This window comes from Idiotropiscis lumnitzeri, chromosome 11 (genome assembly GCF_059441095.1).
Source record: "Idiotropiscis lumnitzeri isolate Australia: NSW breed Sydney's pygmy pipehorse chromosome 11, RoL_Ilum_1.0, whole genome shotgun sequence".
Classification (NCBI taxonomy): domain Eukaryota; kingdom Metazoa; phylum Chordata; class Actinopteri; order Syngnathiformes; family Syngnathidae; genus Idiotropiscis; species Idiotropiscis lumnitzeri.
Window position 1 is genome coordinate 12852273 of NC_142401.1, and position 15315 is coordinate 12867587.

General features: G+C 41.2%; 3 protein-coding genes across 6 annotated transcripts; 1 reads left to right on the top strand and 2 right to left on the bottom strand.

Annotated features, from left to right (window-relative positions):
* Positions 1-633: 633 nt before the first annotated feature.
* On the bottom strand, positions 634-6172 carry hdhd3 (haloacid dehalogenase-like hydrolase domain containing 3). Of its 4 annotated transcripts, XM_088308424.1 has the most exons (5): positions 5683-5733; positions 5495-5577; positions 3133-3773; positions 1601-1935; positions 634-1140 (listed from the first exon to the last, which is right to left on the bottom strand). In XM_088308424.1, exons 4-5 carry the CDS (start codon positions 1928-1930, stop codon positions 736-738), a joined length of 735 nt encoding a protein of 244 aa, XP_088164550.1. In that variant the 5' UTR covers positions 1931-1935; positions 3133-3773; positions 5495-5577; positions 5683-5733; the 3' UTR covers positions 634-735. The 4 variants fall into 4 exon arrangements, with proteins under 4 accessions (XP_088164550.1, XP_088164551.1, XP_088164548.1 ...); XM_088308425.1 differs by lacking the exon at positions 5495-5577 and having other exon boundaries at positions 5683-5778; XM_088308422.1 differs by lacking the exon at positions 3133-3773 and having other exon boundaries at positions 5495-6172.
* trub2 (TruB pseudouridine (psi) synthase family member 2) lies at positions 2643-7270 on the top strand. Its single transcript, XM_088308421.1, has 8 exons — positions 2643-3555; positions 3651-3779; positions 3933-4007; positions 4081-4142; positions 4224-4305; positions 5289-5361; positions 5436-5572; positions 5651-7270. The coding sequence occupies exons 1-8, from the start codon at positions 3438-3440 to the stop codon at positions 5953-5955; spliced, it is 981 nt and encodes a 326-aa protein (XP_088164547.1). The 5' UTR covers positions 2643-3437; the 3' UTR covers positions 5956-7270.
* Positions 6237-15174, bottom strand: rab44 (RAB44, member RAS oncogene family). The gene is made up of 10 exons (XM_088308420.1): positions 15118-15174; positions 10064-14978; positions 9869-9918; positions 9712-9794; positions 9398-9526; positions 9248-9329; positions 8265-8379; positions 7641-7739; positions 7475-7551; positions 6237-7375 (listed from the first exon to the last, which is right to left on the bottom strand). Exons 2-10 carry the CDS (start codon positions 14966-14968, stop codon positions 7291-7293), a joined length of 5625 nt encoding a protein of 1874 aa, XP_088164546.1. The 5' UTR covers positions 14969-14978; positions 15118-15174; the 3' UTR covers positions 6237-7290.
* Between the last annotated feature and the right edge of the window lie 141 nt (positions 15175-15315).

Here is a 15315-nt window from a genome sequence, read left to right on the forward strand (position 1 = left end):
ACGTCTTTAGCCGTCAATGGTAGTGAATGAGTTAAAAAAAAATGCAACCTCAAGTCATGTAACGCTCATACTTTTATTGTTGTATGGCTGTAAAAAATTCTTTCATCAAAAATCTGTCTTTTATTAGAGTCAATGTCATCAATCTGCTTGAGTTGTTTCTTATCACAAAATGCTTTTTTGTTGGAAACTTTTTTTTGTGACACTAACCTAGTGTGTTCTACTTCTGACTACTAAAACACATTTAGAAAACCAGCCTTTTTTCTGGTGGAAACATCTACTCTTTCTTTTGTCAGGTTTAGTGTTCATATTGTTACTGAACATTAACATGTCTGTTGTAAAAGCTCAGTCAAAATGCTCTAAACTAAAGCTGCCATTTCTGTTATTAAGATAATCCATTCTCCCTGTGCTTGCATTAGTTTCCTACCTCTCCCATTGTAAAAACATGTTTGAAGACAAACTCTTCAATAAGTGTGAATGTGATTGTTTTGTCAAAATGTGCCCAGCAATTGACTGTCAACTTTTTCAAAAAGGCTCAATGCGAGACTGGTGGATTCAATCCATGCTAAAGGGGGACCCACGCTGCGGCATTCCACCGCAGGTTCCAATGTATTAAGGTTACAAAGAAGCATTCAGTTGGATGAAATATTTATTTGTTCAGAATAACTGTCAAAGGACTGAACTGCCATTATATACTGTTTACATATTTACAAACGAGTAAACCATAACCCTAAATAATCAGCAGCATTCCTCCATTTGCTGCTTAAGTCGTGCTGACAACTCATCCAACGATGAGAGCCGATGCTCTTTCGGCACCTGATGTCTCTCAGAGTTAGTTGTTCGGTCTAAAAGGAAGCCGTGGATTCCGGCCGAGCGAGACGCCAGGTAATCATTCACGTAATGGTCCCCGACGTGAACGATGCTGGCCGGGGGCGTGCCGCACTTTTGCAGGGCCCGCTCAAAGATGCCCGCATGGGGCTTCTCAACACCTGCTGCCTCTGACGTCAACAGAAAGTTGAAGTGCGAAAGCAGCCCGCAACCGCGTAAGATGGCTTCTAGGCGGTTGTCAAAGTTGGAAACCACTCCCAGTTGCAGTCCTAATGAGGTGCAGCTCTCCAGAGCGGACTTTGAGTCTGGAAATACCTCAAATAGAAAGACATTATTCAACATAAATGACTATAAAAAAAAGTTAGGGTTATTATGATTTTGGGTGAAATCTCAGGAAATACATTATCACCTTTATACATAACCTTAATTTGACAATCTAAATGTTTTAATATACACGTCTAACAGTTCTATTTTTCAGTACTTTTTGCCCAATACCAATCTCTCACATAGCGCTAAATGGCAAAATTCACATGAATCGACATAAAGCTCAGCGCCACTTCCTTAGGAGGACTAGTGAGAAACATCACAATGGGAATAATCATAGATCAATTATTAGGTGTTGTCTTGATGAAGAGGAATATAAAAAGGCCAATCGTAATTGAACCAGGAAATGTATTGGTCAATTCAAGGATAACAGAACCTGAACTGCAAGTAGTTATAAATTGTCTTTTGGCCTCTCTAACCTGTTGACACAACCAAAAATTACATCATTTACCTCCCAATTCTCTGCATTGCTGAAGTTGTGGTAGAGGTTGAGGGCCATTGTACTGAGCAGGGCCGGGTCACGTACTCTGCACTGAGAGAAGGTGGCCTTTACCACCACCGTCCACCACGAATGTCCGTCCAGTCCCTGAGCGATGCCGTAGTTTGGGAATTGGCTGGAATGATGTCGATACGCCTGGCGGAAAGCGGCTTCCACCTCTGCAGGCGTGAGGCTCAGACCCATTCGTTTGGCCTCGTCGCAGTACTGCTCACCCACCGAGGAACGCACCCTCAGGAGGGTGTCTTTCACGTCCCACAGGACCCACCGCAGAGGGGCCCGCATTGCACCTGCCGAGGTATGACAGAAGGCAACTAAGTTCCAGGAACTGTATAGCCACCAATCCTACAAATTACGGTAACCACTAATCTCGTCAGTCTAATTGAGGGTAAAAACTGACATTTTCTGCCATGATGTCTTGAAAAGTCAATATGAAAATGAAGGATGTGGGAGTACATTGTTACTTGGAGAATTCTTTAGTCTCGACAGTGACTAATCGGCAGAGAATGGTGGTATGAAGACTGAGTCACGGAACTGGTAAAAGTGGGCAACTATTCCAGGGCCCGAAATTCTGAATGCGTCTGTTATCTAGTGGCAATTCAATTAAACGTAAGCGTGGGAACATGCTGGGAAATTCTAAACTCACATCCTGGAGTGACATGATGATTTTGATTATTTGAAGGCATTTGTAATGTCACTAAAACAAAATCAAATATATATATATTATAGTTAATTCAATGCACTTAGTGCTTTTTGTAGGTGTCGCCAAATTGCGCTGCCCTCTGCTGGCCAAACCACGGCACCACAATTTACAAAAAGTTTACAATGCCCAGCAGGTAAAATGCAAAAGTTAACAGTCTCTGAGAAAAAAAAAAAATAACGTCACCCATTAGCTGCAAATTCATTTTAAACCTTCGAAACCGGCCTATGGCGCACACGTTGCCAGGGGAGCAGTTTAGATCACAATAAACGCAAGAACCGGATTTATTGGTTTTCCAATGACTCGCAGATTCGTCGTATTCTGTGGACAAGTATCCTGTGGCTGGGTGGTGAATATCAAGATTAATTCAGGATTCATTTTACACGTTTAAATATATTCTTATAGATTTCATGCAAAAGTTTTAGCGACAATGGTTAGCTTTTTCTCCAAAAGACTCCCGGACTTCAATACAATATTTAGCAAATTAACGAATCTGCCAATCCAGTTATGAAGTTTGTAATTTACCGTCGTCTTGGCTATAAATCGTAGAGAACTACATATCTATAGATTTCGCCCTGAATAACAAGATACGTGTACTCCACTGGCGTTCGGCGTGCGTGTACTGTTATAAAATACGCACTGTTGCAAATAACAGCTGTCAATAACTACGTTGGGTAGTGGTGCTATCTTACTAGTGCGCGGTCGGCGACCGCGTACGCAAATCGAGTCAAGGTCAAAAACGTCGCACCGTACTTCTGGTGTTAAAATTGTTTATACAGTAGCTTACGTGTGCAAGGTGACCTCGTTTGAAGTTGCTGTGAACGTTGTGTAAATGCAGTTTATGTCAATTTAAAGTGCACAAAAAACAAACATCGCGAGAATACATCCGATACGACAAGAAAAACGAGCATTTGTGTCAACCGTGTAACATCCAGTACTACAGGGGGCGCTGTGCAAAAAGCAGCTATGTCCCTCACGCCATAGTGTAAACGCACATGCGTAGTTGTTCATGTTCCAGCCTGCTCTCACAACACTCCGTGACATGTTAAGTCCTCTAAAATAAGAGATACTTTATCGATCTTAAGTTAAACAATGGCAACTCCTGGGGTTCGACTTCTCCGAAGGTTAGAGGGTTTGTTTTGCGTCTACAAACCTCCGGGCGTCCCATGGAAACTCGTGAGGGACAACATCGAGACCGAGCTCCTTAAAGGTCAGTTTCATCATCATGGCCCACTTGCCGAAATAATACATAATGCGAATACTCCAAAAATATTTGCATATGTATGTGCTATATCAATATTGCAGGTTTAGATGCGTTGCCATCGCCGCCTCTTCCCGTGCAGACCCGGTTTTTGGCACCTCCAGGCGGTGACACTCTCACTCCCAAGGGGCTGTCAGCAGTCTGCGTCCCCGTCATGTCCAAACACCCTTTGGGTACGGGGAGATATATATATATTTCTGCCACCTATAATTCAATAGTTATATTCGCCGTTTTGCTTTTTTCGTGCAGTACGTGCACGAGTTATAACTCGAGGTTTGAGTGGACTAAGAGAGACTAATACAAATCTATTTATTTAATTATTTCAGTTACTGGGCCTGAATTCCAACATATTCGAGTTGGTGTTGGACATCGTTTGGATACATTTTCCTCTGGTGTAATGGGTATGGTCTTCGTCATGTTAAAACATTTTTTTTTAAATCCTTGATTTGATTTTAACATCTGGTTTCACTTTAGTACTTGGAGTTGGGAATGGAAACAAGGCTCTGAATGAGCTCTACAACATGAAACTCACAAGGGTAATCTTTTTCCAACCTCAACAGCACTGTGGTGTTATTTGCAAACAATCCCCATAGATTGAATGGACCCTTCTATTACAGGACTACACGCTGGAAGGTGCGTTTGGGACCGCCACAGATGATTTCTCCCATACGGGACGAGTTGTGGAAAGATCCACTTATGGTATGGATTGTATAATAAGTGCTTCACAATATCCACACAATGCTTTTTTTGGGTCTTATCTACCTGTTTTTTTAACATCGCTGTGCTTAAATATTGGAACATTTCAAACAAACTGCACTTGCGTAGTGATTAAATTAAAATATATTGCACAGAAAATATAAAGAAAAATAGTTCCTACATAATTTAAAAAAACAAACAGTTGTCATGGATTAAATGTAATAAAAGTTAATCTAAGTGATAGTTCAGACAGTAATTAATTTTCTTACCAGTAGAGGGAGCCCACATGCAACTGGTGGCGCATATACTGTATCACACTGAAAATAACTGGTTTCGTACCGGAGAATTGTAAGACAAGCTTTCCTATCTGCTCTTGCTATGTACTTATTGTTTTTTCACTGCTGCCTAAAATTCTTAAGTAGCTGCACTTAAATGTGTTCTAGGTCTAAATAATTCAGGTTCATGAAAATGAAACAATAAATTGGCTCAAAATTAATTGAGTTTAGAAACTATGGAACTTAAAGGGCACAAACCATAACATAAAAACACGCCTTTTGTGAATTAATTTGATCATGTTTACATATTTAAATAATGCATTTTTATTATTATTTTTTTTTTACAAAGTTAGATGGTTTAATTGGATCTGTATAGACTTGGGAAAAATGTTAGAACGTAACCTTTGGGGGGGGGGGGTACATAGAAATTTGTTACCACACAGTATTCCAGACTATTTTGCAAATGCAAATTTCCAAATTATTTTGCAAACGCATGTTTAGATTTTTGAAAAGAAAAAAAAGACTAATGCTGCTATTGGGAAGTTTGTTTAAAAACAGTCATATTCCAACAGGTGATGACTTGAAAACAATGCTGAGTTCCATTGCGTTCACTATAAAAATGTGAGAAAAACATTTGCATAATTTGGAACGTGTCGTAAAACAGTCTTGACTTGATCAGTTTCCATTAGCCATCACTTGTTTGCTCAACAGATCACATCACGCAAGATAAGTTGGAACGAGTTTTGGCAATGCTGCAGGGAGCAAATCAAAAGGCCTTATTAATGTAAGTCAATCTTGGCTCTTTCCATATTACACACATCATAACTGATTGTCAGTCATTATGTTCATCCTTCACAGATATGCCAATGTAGACATGCAATCACAGGAAGCCTACGAGATGGCCGCGCAAGGCTTACTAGGTCCTGAAGGGAAGTCGCCGCCTATTTTGACGGGTCTGCGGTGCATTCGCTTCCAGCCTCCCGACTTCACGCTGGGTGAACTGTCACTCAAAACACCCGTAGACGTGTCATTTTAATGTTGTTACTCACTCAATTGATATGTTCTGATCTCAGAGGTACAGTGCTTGAACGAAACACAGAAATACCTGCGCAAAGTGGTGCACGAGATAGGACTCGAGCTGCGCAGCACGGCCGTCTGCAAGGCAGTTCGGCGCACGAGAGACGGCACCTTCACGCTGCAGGATGCCCTCATCCGTCACCAGTGGACGACCCCTGAGGTCATGCGTGCCGTCCGACAATATCACGCTGCGAAGAAAAACAGACTGCCCAGTCCATCAGGGATTGTGATTACAAACAAAAGAAGCAAACAACAAGCACACAGCAACAGCGACGAAGTACGTTCAAGTGAGGGAACCTGAAGCTAAGACCACTTCAGTCCACCGCGAGCCCACAAACGAGCGCCACTGAGTTAAGTTCAGGTCGGAAGGAGACTTGACAGCCCTGACGTCAGAATGTCCACTGTTATAGGAGGCAGTGTCAACATTTGCCTGTGACAGAAGCTTCTTTGTGCTGAAGCAATCACATTGTTTTCATTCTCTCCATACCTGCAAGGGACTTTTTGTCCAAACTGAGAACAGTGCTTGCTTGTCAGTCACAAGAACACCCATAAAGACTGAAAGGAACTTGAAGAACAACAAGCCATTTGACATCTGAAGCTTTATTACGCAGAGTTTTGCAACAAATAGTTATTTAAAATAATGTAATTGTCATTGAAAAATGTTTCGCATTATAATAGTTTTACAACCTCATTAACATGTTAAGTCATTATTACGCTTGTCAATCAAAGCAGTACGACAAGACAGCTTTGTTTACAGAGTAGAGCGCATTTCATACACAAGGTAATTCAATGTGCATCACAAATTTAAGATAGTTTGAAGAAAAAAAACGGAAGAATTTAAGACATTTAAAGCAAAGCAGTTGACTAAAATTTCTGAAGAGCTAACAGTGCAAGAGTATGATTTTGGAAAAAGTAATTTATCGAAATGCTCTACAAGACTTTAATCATGGGTGTCGGGTAGAGTGCATCAAACCTCCGTCCACCGTGCTTTTGTAAAAAATCTTTTCCTGTCCCAGTCTTCCATTTGAGTTGAAAACACTCCCTGAAAATGATTAACTAATTTTGACCATGTTTAGGTGAGCCACTGTGTATCTGAAAACTTGAACTGCAAGATTGACTTCGGGAGGCTCAGAAAGTGAATATAATGTTTAATACACAAAAGTAAAAACCAAAGCTTTATAATTATTATTATGAATAGTATAAGCCTGAATTGAAATATTTATACATATACATTACATTTTTAAAGAATCAGTTGCCCATTGGCAGTATGTGTTTTAAAATAAATATATGAAAACATGAATAAATTCTTTGTAATTCAGATTTCAGATTGGTTGATTATGAATTTGGAATAAATGCACGCTACTTTAGGGTCCTTATTTCTAACCTGGATTTAAACACATTTACACTTGAGGCTAAAGGCAGTATTGGTCTTTTGAAATTATTTTTTGGTGCAGTTTTACTCAGATGATCACAATTTGAAAATTTTTTTTAGACAATTTCTAAAAAAAAACAACTATACTCTTGTCATTTATTTAGCTGTTACACCTATTTTGATACATCTATACCTTTTAAGCTAAATAAATAATTCCTCAGATGCGAAAAGCCAACAAACTTGAGTAATGCCCCACTTCTCCGTTCAGCAACATCCTGCTTTCTTCTTTGGAGGTGCTTTATGTAACAACATGGTTTCATCTCTTCTGTCATCTTTATGACTCAACAATCTGGCAACAACAACAAGCACCGTGACGCACACGCTGAATATTATGACATACTCTTATTAATAAATACGTACAGTACATAGCGACAAGAAAGATAATTACCTGGCAACTGCTTCCAAAGACTGAATCACGTTGTCGCCGGAGACGGCGCTGCACTCCATGAAGTCTGCGTTTAACGTCTATTCAAAGATAAGTTATCATTGGAAAAATTTGCTTTTTTTTTTTTTCTCCTTGAGGCAGGAGAAGCAGCCACAAGCCAGCAACATACCTCTGCAACATTCTGACCCTCTTCAGTTGTAACATGACGCTTGATGTGATCACTTTTATTTCCAAGAAGTAAAACGGGAACATTTTCCATGGCCCCTTCCTGAAAACAATTAGTAGGCAACATGTGAAATAAGTTCTGATCATCAGAGGTCAATCTTTTGTGAAACTCGAGCTTCAGACTTATATAAATACTACGGAATCCATTTGTCGTGCCTATTTGGTTGTCAGATTGTCACGGACGCCTGTTGCATTTAAACTGCTCCCAGGCACAATAACGTCGTTTCAGCTTGTTCAGAGCTTTGGAGGGCAAAGGGGCATCTCTGTTTCCTACAAGAGTCCATTTCAGTTTTTATACGGTCCCTCAGGGCCAAATTAAATGTATTACAAAATATGACATAAAAACCAATAAAAATGTTTTTGGATCATTATAATGTTTTATAAGCGTTAACAGTGGAGTGTTAAGGGGTTTCCATGCTCATGTGAAGCTACATAAAATAATCATTACGGATTCCCATAGGGGGAAACCGTCCCTAAAAGTCCCACAACACAATATTCAGCTGCACATCAGTGCAGCGAGATGCAAAACCAACTAAAGAAAAGTTGTCATTTAAAATGCAGAACTCACCTGAATGCATTTTGCCCAGTAGGGAACAGCGCTGAAGCTTTGAGCGGAAGTGATGTCATACATCAGGAGAAACGCGTGCGCTCTGTGGAGTATCTGATTGGTGAGACTCCGAAACCTTTAAAAGCCGTAAAAATGGGAAACAATTAGATACAATTGACACACTTAAAAGGAGCGGCGGATTTAATTGCAAATTTCCATCAACTTTTCCAAAAAGCATTTTTGTCAACAAACAAAGCAAACTGGTCTGTAATGGCAGTAAAAGCTCAAAAGATGACTGTGGTTTTAAGGTCTGATGGCTGTGGCTTGCAAAATTCCCAGAAAAATCACCAAACATTCTTCCCGGCACAATCTGATCATGCAATCCCTGCGATTACGCAAGAGGACCTCTGATAAGCCGATCCTATTAGCAAAGTACCAAAACTTGACATCTGTGTGGGGATCGTGTTAGTGCTTGAACTTCAAGAATTCAAAATGCATACCGTATCGAATATCAAATCTTCCATTGGCAGCTCGGCTCCTCTGTGACCACACAATGAATCACATTGTGCACATTAAAATGATTTTTACTGCCAGAACCAAATGGGAAATGACAATAAAGTTGCCCAAATATGGCGTATTTAGTCACATGGAGTGGAATAGAAGCTAGCTTCTATTTATCACTTCTCCTCAATTTATAAAGTATCTTCTTTATCAACAGCACTTTGTCACAGTAATTCAGTAAATTTTCACATCTAGGCTGGATTAATGGAATCCACTTTAGCCAATCCTCCATCAAGCGTCTCCAGTTGGTCCAAAACGCTGCTGCTCACCTCTTGACTGGTACTCATAAGAGGGAGCACATAACTCCTCTTGCTTCATGTACAGCGCTTTGCATATAGCGGTGATTGTCTTAAAAGTGCTTTATAAATATAATTGAGTTAAGCTTTCGTGGGAAAGTGGAAGGAATAAATGTTTTGGCTCTATACAACACGTAAATGTCTTACCTTTCTTGACCTGCTGTATCCCACAGCTGGAGCACCACAGGTTTGCCATCCACGACCATCGTCCACAAGCACGTATCAAGTCCTTCAAAACACGTTTGTGTGACATGATTTGACATTGTTTGATTACATTTATAAAAATGGGGCTTTTACCAGCAGAGGCAGGCAAGTCCGGAAAGAATTTCCCGTTTTGCGCTCGTTTCATGAACGAGGTCTTGCCCACGTTGCTGTCTCCAACCATGACCACGTTGTAGGGGTTTGCTTTCGAGTCGGCCGATTGACCTGCCAACATAATGTGGTTATCTTCCTAAACTGCATGCTCAAATATTTAAAACCCTCAGCAGAATTTTGGAATAAAGTTCAGAACTGCAACGATTGATTAATCTTGTACTGATTCTTATGACGTTATGCAGGAAGTCTGTTGTATTGTCCCCATATTAAAATGCCCGACCCAAGTGCATCTATACCAAAAAAATTCTGAGTATCCCGACTCAGGTTGACTTTATCTTGATGGGCTCGAGATGGCGTCACTTCCTCAGGCGTCTTGTTTCTGTGATAAATCAGTAGTGAAATCAAATTGTGTCAATGTCATTGCATAATACAAAGTCAAGAAAGGACTCTTACCTCACAGACTTGGAAATATTGGATGATGGTTTGGTGTCACCCATTTCGCTCTGAAAATGAGACTTTGTCATTTGCGGCGTTTAATTATATAAAAAAAAAAGTTTTATACTTGAAATTTGTATCTTAATAATGTCCATAGCAAAGACTTGCAAACTGTGGATCAGTAAATGCACAATTACGTGTTTTGTCTCTCACCTGTGATTCTTCAGGCCCTTGAATGGCGTCATCTGCTTGTTCGTGCGTGCTTGATTTTAAAGCTTGCTCAGGTTGTTTTTGCGTCATGCTGTCTTCTTCATTTTGATTAACATGAGATTGGTGTAGTTTGGACTTCCGGTGAGACCCCAGTTTCCGCTTTCTCCCTCCAAGCTCGACCTCTGAGAGCATCTCAAGTTTGGCCGAGGTGGGCTGTTTTTCCATGATGTCAAGTCGAATTGGATGACATTCTGAAGGTAGATTTTCTTCGGCTGTCTGGTGAGCCAGAAGTGTGCTTGGAGGTTCGCCAGTGTTCTCTTGGTTGGTTGGTTGACAACCTGAGCTCTCAGGCTTCAATTTTTCATCTTCACTTTGACACGCCCGCTCTGGCATAACAAGGGCTGTGACCGGCACCTCATTACTCAAATCCAACTTTAGCTCCAAGTCGCCCTTTGACTTGCTTCCTAGATTTCTGCGTGTAGAGCCCATCTTTCTTTTTTTAGTCGTCAAGTTCAAATTGGGACTCGCATCTTGGCCTTGCATTACTTTTACATCATGTTGTGTGGCCTCACTACTTTTATTTGAAAGCAACTGCTGTTTTTTCTCACTCTCGGTATCCACCGGCACAGAGACTGGAACATAATCAGGTTCAAGTGTCTCCATGCGAGCCATCATGTCTGTGTCGCTTCCCGTCCCGTCAGCTACCTGGGAAGTTAAAAGATTAGCACCTTTTGTCTCATGGGAGGACACCTGTTCTGAAAAGACGGTCGTGACATCATTGGTGGTTGGTGTCACGTTGCTTTCTCTGGTACGGTTGTGAAGCTTCGAATCAGCCGCGACCGTGTTGAATTCCCGCTCTCCTTCACACAATGATTCGGCCTTTCGACTTTGTAATGCTTCTGTCTGTGGAACATCATCCAGCACGTCCACTTTTTCTTGAGGTCTGGTATCGTGTTCTCTCTCCATTTCTGTTTCTTGTTTCCCGTTCAGACGAGATCTGCGAGTAGAGCCCATTTTTCTCTTTTTAGTAGGAGTCAAAGAAACATTCAACAGTCCTATTGGCTGGGAATTATCGCTTATTTCTTCCACAGATTTTCCCTGGGCACCGTTCTTAGATTCTAGAACATTTTCCAGTGACTCTTCCTTTAAAGACACATCCTTCGGAGCCTCTCTGCTTTTTACGTCAAAGGTTTCTTCTGACTTTTGTACTTTCAAGCTTGATGCAGAGCAAACATTTGTGTGTTGATGGGGGATACACATTGTGTCTGGGACTTCTCCTTGAGAATTGGCGACATCGTCTTTGTCCGATGTTGGAGAAAGAGATTCTTGCTCTTGAATTATTTGGCTTGTAACAACTTCAGCTACTATTTTCTCCGTGGCTGTGAATGTTGTTTCCAGGCGATCTTGTGACGCTTGCTGCCCCGCTGCCAATGTTTGATCCCAGGAATCCTGTGTTCCTTCCGTCATTAATTCCTCATTGGTTTCACGATCTGCAGAAACTTCCATTTGCATGATTCCAGCAGGAGAGCAGAGCTCCTTCACCGCAGAGTCATCAATATAATTTCGCTCATTAACGTTTACATTTTGTTTGAGCAGTCGACTGATATTGTTCTCTAAACATTGGGTACTAGAGCCTCCAGAAATGCCGGAAAGCTCACGATGTCCCTCCACTTCCTGTTTTGGTAACGAAATTGTGGCATTTGTTGGCGCGCACCCAATGTCAGCATCTTGACTCTGCCTAATTTTCGGGCTGTCTTCCATCTCAGCGGTTTCTATCGTAAGCCCGATGTCTTTAGTTACGGGTGGATCCTTTTTATCGCTGTCGTTTCTGGTAACGTTCGTTTCCGTCTCAGGAACAAAGCCCTTGATATGACTTCCTTTGTTTCGTCGGCTAGACCCCAGTTTTCTCCTGTTCCGAGCTGGGCTCAAAATTTCACAGTCTTCATTTTGGTCCATTTCTGATGGTTTAATCTTATTTAAAATCGAGTCTGCACACGGAGCGTCTCTGACGAGAGAAAAGCCAAAGTGCTCATGTTGTTCATGTATGGATGTTTCTGCTTTTGATGAGGAAACGGTGGCTTTTGCAACACTGCACTCAATTTCAGTGCCTTTTTTGATGCCGCTTTTAGATGTGCTCACCTCCTGTGTTGCAATAGACACCTCTGCATCGACAAGTGGTTGACTCACCAAATAACCAGCGTGTGCATTTTCATTCTGTGGCAAAGTCTCATTTTCCTCCTCTTTTGTTTCGGGTTTTACAATAGAAAGCTCTTCGTTTTCTGACATCTCACTGAAACCTGATTGTTCAGATAGCAGTTGTACAGTTGCTTTTGCATGTGAAGTAATCAAGTCAGAGAATCCTATAGGTGCACTTACGCTGACTCGCTCAGTCGTGCCGTCACCTGAATTGCCCGTTTCTTTTATCTCTGACTTTTCTCTCTCCTCTGTTTCCATTTTAAATGTCATGTCTTTAGTTTCTCTGGGATCATCATCATCATCATCTCTTGTCTCTCCGACAGCATCCTCTTGATAGTCACTGGAGGTTTCAGCACCAAAGAACTTTACCATGCCTCTTTTGTTGGCGTTTTGTCGACTTGAACCCATTTTTCTCCAGTTCATATCTTGGGTGAAAGAGTCTTCAGTGTTGGGTTCGTCCTCACTTTGGGAGTCAAGAACAGTTTTTTCTGGTTGCAAACTTTTTGAAGACAATTGGTTTTCCGCCAGTGCACTTAAGATTCCTTCATCACTCTCCTCCACATCAGATGTCCCTTGAATTTCCATGTCATGTTCCTGAATTTGTGCGGGTTCTGATTTTTCTGTGATGAGCCATGTCTCCTTGGTTTCCGAGGCATGATTATTTTCATCTCGCTGTTCTAAAATCTCTGTGTTGATCTCTTCTGTGTGTGTTTCCTGCTTGTCCTGAAGATTTAAATCTGAAATAAGAGTGCTTTTCATACTTATGTCAGACATGTGTGTCTCAAACATTTCATCGACAAGGTTTTCAATATTTTTCTCAACATCACCTGTTGGTCCACCCATCAAAATTTCCGATTGTATTTGGTCTGTTTCTAATGACTCAGAGTCCTCAATTAAATCCTTGTCTGGATATTGAGCTCCTCTGACTTGAGAATAGCTGAAGTGCTCATCTGTAGATGATTCTGCTTTTGGTGACGAGCTTGTGGCTATCGCTCCACTAGCAGCGATTTTTGTGTCTTGACTAAGGCTGGTTTTGGGCAGGCTCATCTCCAGAATATCTTCAAGGTTTCCATTATGTGATGAAGTTTCATTTTCCTCCCCTGCTGTTTTGACTTTATCGATGGGAAGTACCTCCTCAGGCATCTCCTCGCAATTTGATAGCTGTGTTAGGAGTTGGGGTATAGTTGAGTTAGAATGTGTACTTCCCCTGGCAAGATCATGCATGTCTTCACCTGGAAGAGTGCCTAAATTTTCCATTTCTTTCAGCTGCATCTTTTTCTTCTCAGCCGCCTCTGTTGTAAATGTCACTTCTTTCATTTTGGGGAGCTCGTTACCATCGTTACCTGTCTTTCCAGCAGCAGCAGCAGCATCTTTTGAGACTTGATGTATCTCAGGAGCAGAGACTATTTCATGGCTTCTATTGCTCCGGCGACTAGAGCCCAGTTTTCTCCTGGTTCTAACTGGGCTGAAGGATTCTCTCTGTTCGTCTGTGCTTGCATTGTTGTCCCGACTTTGGGAATCAAAGACAAAAGCTCTCTCGGGTTGTAAACTTTGTGACAAGACACAGTCCATCACAGTACTCAAGACTTCATTAGTACTCTGTTCTAGTTTAGCCTCTACTTGGTTATTTTCATTTTTTTCCTGAGAAGGTGTAGTTTCCATTTGTAGTATGTCAATCAATGCCTCATCAGGATCAAGTGTCTGACAACTATCCTTCTGGCACAAAAACTCAGTTTTGTCTTTCAAAAGCTGCTCTTCCTCTTTGTCCTGTGGTTTTAAACATGAATCAATGGGCATTTTTGCATTCAGTGGAAGGACATCAAGTTGAACCATTTTTCCTGTGAGATCAAGACATTTGTCAATATCTTCTTTACCAGAATGTGTCACAATTTCAGGGTAATCCTTTTGGTGGGATTCAGATGACTTGACAACTTCAATTTTATTTTGATCTGCAAGCTGATCACTTCTAACTTGTGAAAAGTCAAAAGGCTCATGTTCCTCATTTGAAAGCATTTCCTCCATCACTGGTGAATAGTTTGCTTGCTCACCACTGTTTTGAATTTCCACATTTTCACAGCGGCTGCTTTTTTCAGGGGGCCTGTCTAGATTGCGTGGAAAATCTATTTCGTTCAATTCGACTTTTAACTTGTCATCCTGCAGCGCTAGAGCAGAGTTTGGCTGGTCATCTTTTATATCTTCCTTTTCGGCATTAATCAAACTATGCAATTTCTCACTTATAGGTTGATGTCTCTCCACGTCAGAATAGCAAGAGCTGGCGTCCAAATCTTGAACAGGTGTGTCAGCTGAATACAAATGTGTCCCATGCATTGAATCATAGTCTTCTACGTCACGATACTCTTTTTGTCTAATTGCTTGTCCTGCAGGTAGCATTTCTGCTTGGAGTTTTTCTCTAAGCACATATTGCTCAACTTCCTTTGAAGGTTTGTGGTATGCTTCAAGAGCAGACAGCTCAGAACTCTCTCGCTCGCCCCGTCTGTTTGAACTAAGATCGCTCCTACTTGATTTCTGCTCTGATGAAAGCATCCAATAGGTTTCCGAAGGAGTCTGGCTTTCATTGGACAAACTGATAGATTCACTGCTTTCTTCTGGCTGTGATGACTGATCTGCTACGCTCAAATTCTCTGGCATTTCAACTTGTGTTGCCACCCTCCGACGAGAGCCCAGTCGCTTTTTTCCACTAGGACCAGGCATTATGAGTCCCCTGTTTTAATCCAAGTACAGGACAAACACGTAAATACATGTAGGCTACTTTAAGCACTTCTTTGACAATTCTCATTTCTAGGATCAATTACTTGCAAAATATTTCCTGCCTTGTACAAATTCACAGTAAATATTCTTACCGACGTGTGCCCTTGTCATTAGCCAGTCAGCTTTTGAGGTATAGCAGCAGTCACGACTGGAGGGGAAGTTACTTCATACATGGGAGGAGTGTTTTTTTTTTTTAACAGCGAGGGACGGGAAGCTTCCTGTGTGGCTTACACTTGTATCAAGATCGTGGTTTACTTTTTGTGTTGTCCAATAATGTAAACAACAAATTT